General features: G+C 60.2%; 1 protein-coding gene across 1 annotated transcript; it reads right to left on the minus strand.

Moving 5' to 3' along the window:
* Positions 1 to 377: 377 nt before the first annotated feature.
* Positions 378 to 4,665, minus strand: LOC135230417 (basic salivary proline-rich protein 3-like). Its single transcript, XM_064279677.1, has 2 exons — positions 4,272 to 4,665; positions 378 to 1,423 (listed from the first exon to the last, which is right to left on the minus strand). The coding sequence occupies exons 1-2, from the start codon at positions 4,663 to 4,665 to the stop codon at positions 378 to 380; spliced, it is 1,440 nt and encodes a 479-aa protein (XP_064135747.1).
* Between the last annotated feature and the right edge of the window lie 4,341 nt (positions 4,666 to 9,006).

Here is a 9,006-nt window from a genome sequence, read left to right on the forward strand (position 1 = left end):
CTTCAGCTGCTTATGTTCAAAATATCTACTGGGTGAGCTGGAAGCTGCTCACCTCGGGGTGCGTTCAGTCAGCGGTGCAGCGGCCGTTCTCCCTTACTTCACAGTTCATATACGACTCAGCAAACCCCACTGCTGTCGAGTCACCAGATCTTTATTACACGCTGGATGGGCCACACAAGAAACTGGACCTGCCTTCCAGGGTGCACAGGCCACTGGGCAGAAGATGCTAGGGGGGCGTCAGAGGGGGGCTGCATGCAGAGGATTGGAATAAACAACCCAGGGCCCCAACCCAGCCCTGCAGGTTGAGGAAGGCTTCCTGAGGAGGGCTTGTGGCTGAGAGCTGGAGGGGAGACTGCCTGGAGCAGTGGAGAACAGCTTCATAAAAGCCAGCAGAAGGAACAGAGGGAGCCCACAAAGCTGGGGTGGGTGGGCAGGGGTGCCGGGGAGAGGGCCTGGGGGAAGGGTGGGGGGAGCAGGAGGCAGGGGTGCCAGGGAGAGGGGACTGGGGAACTGCGGGGGGGTGGCAGAGGTGCTGGGGATGGGCCAGGGGGGGCTGGGGTGGGATGGCGGCAGGCAGGGGTGTCAGAGGAAGGGGCCTGGGGAGCAGGAGGCAGAGGTGCTGGGGGAGGGGCCCGAGCGACGGTGGGCAGGGGGAGCAGCAGGCAGAGGTGCCAGGATGAGGGGTCTGAGGATGGCAGGCAGGGGTGCTGGTGAAGGGGCCCCGGGGACTCGGGGGTGGCAGGCAGGGGTGCTGGGGAGAGGAGTCTAGGGGACTGGGAGGCGGCAGGGACCAGGGTCTTCCCTCCCCCTGTGGGTGGGGCCAGGGTCTTCCCCCCCGTGGGTGGGGCCAGGGTCTTCCCCCCTGTGGGCGGGGCCAGGGTCTTCCCTCCTCCCGTGGGTGGGGCCAGGGTCTTCCCTCCCCCTGTGGGTGGGGCCAGGGTCTTCCCTCCTCCCGTGGGCGGGGCCAGGGTCTTCCCTCCTCCCGTGGGCGGGGCCAGGGTCTTCCCTCCTCCCGTGGGCGGGGCCAGGGTCTTCCCTCCTCCCGTGGGCGGGGCCAGGGTCTTCCCTCCTCCCGTGGGTGGGGCCAGGGTCTTCCCTCCTCCCGTGGGTGGAGCCAGGGCCTTCCCTCCTGTGGTTGGGGCCAGGGTCTTCCCTCCCCCTGTGGATGGGGCCAGGGTCTTCCCTCCCCCTGTGGATGGGGCCAGGGTCTTCCCTCCCCCTGTGGATGGGGCCAGGGTCTTCCCTCCCCCTGCGGATGGGGCCAGGGTCTTCCCTCCCCCTGCGGATGGGGCCAGGGTCTTCCCTCCCCCTGTGGGTGCGGCCAGGGTCTTCCCTCCCCCTGTGGGTGGGGCCAGGGTCTTCCCTCCCCCTGTGGGTGGGGCCAGGGTCTTCCCTCCTGTGGGTGGGGCCAGGGTCTTCCCTCCTGTGGGTGGGGCCAGGGTCTTCCCTGTAAGCCTCAGATAATCATCACATCCTCGGGTGGCCAGGGAGTGACAAGGTGGTTGTACTGAAAGACAGCTGTCCGTGTTGTTAATGGAAAAAGGTAAGTTATTAAGGGATCTTCACTTTACACAAGATTGTCTTTTGGATATCCGTCAGGTTTTAATGCATTTAAGATGCATTTCGTTTTAAAGGCAAGGAAGGAATTTGCCACTTAAGGGAAGTTTGTGTTGGCTTACTTGGTGAGGTAATCCTTTCCTACGGCCACACACCTTCATGATGCCTAAGGTCCTGGGTGGTGCAAATGGTTTGTGATCAGCTGCTAACTGGAAGGCTGGGGTTTGAAACCACCCAGAGCAAAGGCTTGGCCGTCTGCTTCCTTATGGATCACGGCCTTGAAAACCCTGTGGGGCAGTTCTACTCCCTAACACCCGAGGCCACTATGAGTCAGAATCAGCTCGATGGCATCCCGAGCACCGATAAGCACCCCAAGTCTCGGTCCTGGGAGGAGGAGGAGGTAGGAGTTCTAAGTTTCTTCATTTGCAGGCTGGGCAAGACAACCCAACTTCACAGGGTTATCAGGACTGCACATGATACACGGTGGGTCTCAGGGTCCCTTTATCATCTTCAATGCTACCGAGGACCCCAAGGGGCTTTTGTCCACGGGAGTGCTATCCACCAACATTTAATGCATTAGAAATTAAAACCAAGACATTTAAGAAATATTTATTCAAAAATTGTTAGTTGCCATCGAGTTGGTTCCGACTCAGCGACCCTATGCACAACAAAACGAAACAATGCCCAGTCCTGCACCATTCTCACAATCGTTGTTATGCTTGAGCTCATTGTTGCAGCCACTGTCAATCTACCTCATTGAGGGTCTTCCTCTTTTCCACTGACCCTGTACTCTACCAAGCACGATGCCTTTTCTCCAGGGACTGACCCCTCCTGACAACATGTCCAAAGTATGTGAGACAAAGTCTTGCCATCCTTGCTTGTAAGGAACATTCTGGTTGTACTTCTTCCAAGACAGATTTGTTTGTTCTTTCAGCAGTCCATGGTATAGTCAATACTCTTCACTAATACTGTAATTTAAATGTTAATGTAAATAACCATTTTTATGAAAAACAGTATTTTCCTAAACAAAGAAAGACCGTAGTGAGAGGAATGGCCTTATTTTCCATTTTCAAACCTCGTTAGTGGACCGGCCTCACAGGACAGTTCGGCTTCTGCCTTCAGTTTGTCACAGTTTGTTGTTTTAGTCGAAGAGTAGGAAGAAAAACCTGGCTGCACAAAGGTATGCAGTTGGGAAAGGGAAAAGCATTTTAATTGCTTTTCCACAAAGCTGTGGACACCAAAACTCGACAAGACTCGGATGGATACTTACTGTTCTTGGTCCTGAGCCCGTGCACGACACTGGCCCACCACACACTGACACTGGGTAAACACTGGTTTACGGAGCCGCACAAAGCTTCCAGATGCCAACCCATTTGAGAACTCAGCGTCAAGTCCATTCTTCAACGACCACCAGTCTCAGCAGAAAAGTTCTGGGAAGCCGTCAAACTCATGGTGCTGAATCCAAGTTTTAAAAATTCAAATTTTACCTTGAAAACGCGTATTTTACCGTTGGCAACACCAGCAGTTGCTCTACGGGGTGGGGCGGCTTGCTGTGTCATTTCTGAGGCTGTCTGCACGTGCCCAAGCCTGAGTCACCAGTTGTCTGCCAGCCACGCTGGGGCCACACGGGCTCACGGAGGGGCGGGACTCGTGTGGCTTCAGCACCCAAGTGCAGGTCCTCTGCTGCCACACAGGACGCTGCGATTCATAACCCCTGCCGCCTCACTCAGCAAGGCCGTTGAAGTGAAAAAAGGTGGTTTTTTTATTGCCTAGCGTGGTGGTGAAGAATGCTGGAGCCGGGCAGGGCCGCTCCTGATCCAGGCCGAGACGTCAGGGCTTCCCCACAGTGGAAATCCGTCCTGGAAAGCACGAGTCACAGACCACACACGTGGCACCAGCACAGCAAACGTTGCTCCGTCTTGGCTGCCCTTGTCCCGCTCTTCTTACCGCTGAAGGACTGACGGTCCACACACTCTAAGTGGCCGCCTGTCTCTGGTCCTTGTCTGGTGCTTCTGAGGAGTCCATCCCGCAGGGATGACTGCAAGAAGCCCCTCTAACTGCAGAGCCCCTTCTCCGTGCTCGCAGATGACTTGCCCCAGCCTGCCCACCGCCCCACACCCCTCCCCCAGTGGAGCTGCCTCACCAACAGCGGAAAAGGAAGAACACAGGGTTCAAGAAGTCCAGTCCCACGGGGCAGACACAGCCGGGCTCCAACACACAGCCCTATCAGAGGCATCTGTACTTCAGAGCAGCCATTTAACAAAATCAAATAAATCCTGCAGCCGTCACAAACATGGCGCAAGACCAGGCGATGTTTTGTTCTGTTCTACATAAGGTTGCCCTCAGCTGGAGCCGCCTTGACAGCAGTTAACAGCCAACGAGGACTCGAGAACCCACAGGCGAAATGTGGGTCCTACCTGGGGACCTGTCCCAGTGTAAGGGGGCCCCTGAAACTACAGGGCTATCTATGGAACCTGACTAGTGCTTTAGAACTTGAAGAAAAAAAGGAACAAAACAAAATCAAACCTCTGAGGTGGTCTTGTGTGGCGTCCACCTGTGGAAGGCGGGGATCGGCTTAGAGGCTCTTCTGATACAACCGCGGACCCCAGACTGGGATTCTGGTCCACAGGGAGGCGTTGTACGCCCTCCGTAGGCAGAAGCAGCCCCTGTAAGTGAACTCGTCCACACTAGTGTCGGAGGTGTTTACGCCTGACCTGGTTCTGAACCTGAACCATCTGCAGCAGAAGCACTGATGCTGCCCCCCTGAACGCAGCACAGCTCACAGAGCGCGACCTCACGGTTCACTTCACAGTGAGATACACACCAGTGTGTGTGCTCAGCATGGGTTGTGCTCTCGACACTCAACTGTGCACTTCCATGAACACACCACGAGCACAGCGAACACCACGAGCACTCGCTCGTGAAGCCAGACTCGTTCAGCGAGTACTGAGTGTGCTGCAGAGAATGCGCGGTGGCCCAACTGTCGACATGGCCGTCCCCAGGTTCCTGTGAGAAAGCAGGCCCGAGGGCATCACTGAGGCCACTCACGGGAGGCACACCTGCGCCCCCTGGTGGCACGCACTGACGCTTCCCATCCAGATTCTCCATCAGAACCCCATTCCGAGGCCACTCACGGGAGGCACACCTGCGCCCCCTGGTGGCACGCACTGACGCTTCCCATCCAGATTCTCCATCAGAACCCCATTCCGAGGCCACTCACGGGAGGCACACCTGCGCCCCCTGGTGGCACGCACTGACGCTTCCCATCCAGATTCTCCATCAGAACCCCATTCCGAGGCCACTCACGGGAGGCACACCTGCGCCCCCTGGTGGCACGCACTGACGCTTCCCATCCAGATTCTCCATCAGAACCCCATTCCGAGGCCACTCACGGGAGGCACACCTGCGCCCCCTGGTGGCACGCACTGACGCTTCCCATCCAGATTCTCCATCAGAACCCCATTCCGAGGCCACTCACGGGAGGCACACCTGCGCCCCCTGGTGGCACGCACTGACGCTTCCCATCCAGATTCTCCATCAGAACCCCATTCCGAGGCCACTCACGGGAGGCACACCTGCGCCCCCTGGTGGCACGCACTGACCCTTCCCATCCAGATTCTCCATCAGAACCCCATTCCGAGGCCACTCACGGGAGGCACACCTGCGCCCCCTGGTGGCACGCACTGACGCTTCCCATCCAGATTCTCCATCAGAACCCCATTCCGAGGCCACTCACGGGAGGCACACCTGCGCCCCCTGGTGGCACGCACTGACCCTTCCCATCCAGATTCTCCATCAGAACCCCATTCCGAGGCCACTCACGGGAGGCACACCTGCGCCCCCTGGTGGCACGCACTGACGCTTCCCATCCAGATTCTCCATCAGAACCCCATTCCGAGGCCACTCACGGGAGGCACACCTGCGCCCCCTGGTGGCACGCACTGACGCTTCCCATCCAGATTCTCCATCAGAACCCCATTCCGAGGCCACTCACGGGAGGCACACCTGCGCCCCCTGGTGGCACGCACTGACCCTTCCATCCAGATTCTCCATCAGAACCCCATTCCGAGGCCACTCACGGGAGGCACACCTGCGCCCCCTGGTGGCACGCACTGACCCTTCCCATCCAGATTCTCCATCAGAACCCCATTCCGAGGCCACTCACGGGAGGCACACCTGCGCCCCCTGGTGGCACGCACTGACCCTTCCCATCCAGATTCTCCATCAGAACCCCATTCCGAGGCCACTCACGGGAGGCACACCTGCGCCCCCTGGTGGCACGCACTGACCCTTCCCATCCAGATTCTCCATCAGAACCCCATTCCGAGGCCACTCACGGGAGGCACACCTGCGCCCCCTGGTGGCACGCACTGACCCTTCCCATCCAGATTCTCCATCAGAACCCCATTCCGAGGCCACTCACGGGAGGCACACCTGCGCCCCCTGGTGGCACGCACTGACCCTTCCCATCCACATTCTCCATCAGAACCCCATTCCGAGGCCACTCACGGGAGGCACACCTGCGCCCCCTGGTGGCACGCACTGACGCTTCCCATCCAGATTCTCCATCAGAACCCCATTCCGAGGCCACTCACGGGAGGCACACCTGCGCCCCCTGGTGGCACGCACTGACCCTTCCCATCCAGATTCTCCATCAGAACCCCATTCCGAGGCCACTCACGGGAGGCACACCTGCGCCCCCTGGTGGCACGCACTGACCCTTCCCATCCAGATTCTCCATCAGAACCCCATTCCGAGGCCACTCACGGGAGGCACACCTGCGCCCCCTGGTGGCACGCACTGACGCTTCCCATCCAGATTCTCCATCAGAACCCCATTCCGAGGCCACTCACGGGAGGCACACCTGCGCCCCCTGGTGGCACGCACTGACCCTTCCCATCCAGATTCTCCATCAGAACCCCATTCCGAGGCCACTCACGGGAGGCACACCTGCGCCCCCTGGTGGCACGCACTGACCCTTCCCATCCAGATTCTCCATCAGAACCCCATTCCGAGGCCACTCACGGGAGGCACACCTGCGCCCCCTGGTGGCACGCACTGACCCTTCCCATCCAGATTCTCCATCAGAACCCCATTCCGAGGCCACTCACGGGAGGCACACCTGCGCCCCCTGGTGGCACGCACTGACGCTTCCCATCCAGATTCTCCATCAGAACCCCATTCCGAGGCCACTCACGGGAGGCACACCTGCGCCCCCTGGTGGCACGCACTGACCCTTCCCATCCAGATTCTCCATCAGAACCCCATTCCGAGGCCACTCACGGGAGGCACACCTGCGCCCCCTGGTGGCACGCACTGACCCTTCCCATCCAGATTCTCCATCAGAACCCCATTCCGAGGCCACTCACGGGAGGCACACCTGCGCCCCCTGGTGGCACGCACTGACCCTTCCCATCCAGATTCTCCATCAGAACCCCATTCCGAGGCCACTCACGGGAGGCACACCTGCGCCCCCTGGTGGCACGCACTGACCCTTCCCATCCAGATTCTCCATCAGAACCCCATTCCGAGGCCACTCACGGGAGGCACACCTGCGCCCCCTGGTGGCACGCACTGACCCTTCCCATCCAGATTCTCCATCAGAACCCCATTCCGAGGCCACTCACGGGAGGCACACCTGCGCCCCCTGGTGGCACGCACTGACCCTTCCCATCCAGATTCTCCATCAGAACCCCATTCCGAGGCCACTCACGGGAGGCACACCTGCGCCCCCTGGTGGCACGCACTGACGCTTCCCATCCAGATTCTCCATCAGAACCCCATTCCGAGGCCACTCACGGGAGGCACACCTGCGCCCCCTGGTGGCACGCACTGACCCTTCCCATCCAGATTCTCCATCAGAACCCCATTCCGAGGCCACTCACGGGAGGCACACCTGCGCCCCCTGGTGGCACGCACTGACCCTTCCCATCCAGATTCTCCATCAGAACCCCATTCCGAGGCCACTCACGGGAGGCACACCTGCGCCCCCTGGTGGCACGCACTGACCCTTCCCATCCAGATTCTCCATCAGAACCCCATTCCGAGGCCACTCACGGGAGGCACACCTGCGCCCCCTGGTGGCACGCACTGACCCTTCCCATCCAGATTCTCCATCAGAACCCCATTCCGAGGCCACTCACGGGAGGCACACCTGCGCCCCCTGGTGGCACGCACTGACCCTTCCCATCCAGATTCTCCATCAGAACCCCATTCCGAGGCCACTCACGGGAGGCACACCTGCGCCCCCTGGTGGCACGCACTGACCCTTCCCATCCAGATTCTCCATCAGAACCCCATTCCGAGGCCACTCACGGGAGGCACACCTGCGCCCCCTGGTGGCACGCACTGACCCTTCCCATCCAGATTCTCCATCAGAACCCCATTCCGAGGCCACTCACGGGAGGCACACCTGCGCCCCCTGGTGGCACGCACTGACCCTTCCCATCCAGATTCTCCATCAGAACCCCATTCCGAGGCCACTCACGGGAGGCACACCTGCGCCCCCTGGTGGCACGCACTGACCCTTCCCATCCAGATTCTCCATCAGAACCCCATTCCGAGGCCACTCACGGGAGGCACACCTGCGCCCCCTGGTGGCACGCACTGACCCTTCCCATCCAGATTCTCCATCAGAACCCCATTCCGAGGCCACTCACGGGAGGCACACCTGCGCCCCCTGGTGGCACGCACTGACCCTTCCCATCCAGATTCTCCATCAGAACCCCATTCCGAGGCCACTCACGGGAGGCACACCTGCGCCCCCTGGTGGCACGCACTGACCCTTCCCATCCAGATTCTCCATCAGAACCCCATTCCGAGGCCACTCACGGGAGGCACACCTGCGCCCCCTGGTGGCACGCACTGACGCTTCCCATCCAGATTCTCCATCAGAACCCCATTCCGAGGCCACTCACGGGAGGCACACCTGCGCCCCCTGGTGGCACGCACTGACCCTTCCCATCCAGATTCTCCATCAGAACCCCATTCCGAGGCCACTCACGGGAGGCACACCTGCGCCCCCTGGTGGCACGCACTGACCCTTCCCATCCAGATTCTCCATCAGAACCCCATTCTGAGGCCACTCACGGGAGGCACACCTGCGCCCCCTGGTGGCACGCACTGACCCTTCCCATCCAGATTCTCCATCAGAACCCCATTCCGAGGCCACTCACGGGAGGCACACCTGTGCCCCCTGGTGGCACGCACTGACCCTTCCCATCCAGATTCTCCATCAGAACCCCATTCCGAGGCCACTCACGGGAGGCACACCTGCGCCCCCTGGTGGCACGCACTGACCCTTCCCATCCAGATTCTCCATCAGAACCCCATTCCGAGGCCACTCACGGGAGGCACACCTGCGCCCCCTGGTGGCACGCACTGACCCTTCCCATCCAGATTCTCCATCAGAACCCCATTCTGAGGCCACTCACGGGAGGCACACCTGCG

Source organism: Loxodonta africana, chromosome 2 (genome assembly GCF_030014295.1).
Source record: "Loxodonta africana isolate mLoxAfr1 chromosome 2, mLoxAfr1.hap2, whole genome shotgun sequence".
In the NCBI taxonomy this organism is placed as follows: domain Eukaryota; kingdom Metazoa; phylum Chordata; class Mammalia; order Proboscidea; family Elephantidae; genus Loxodonta; species Loxodonta africana.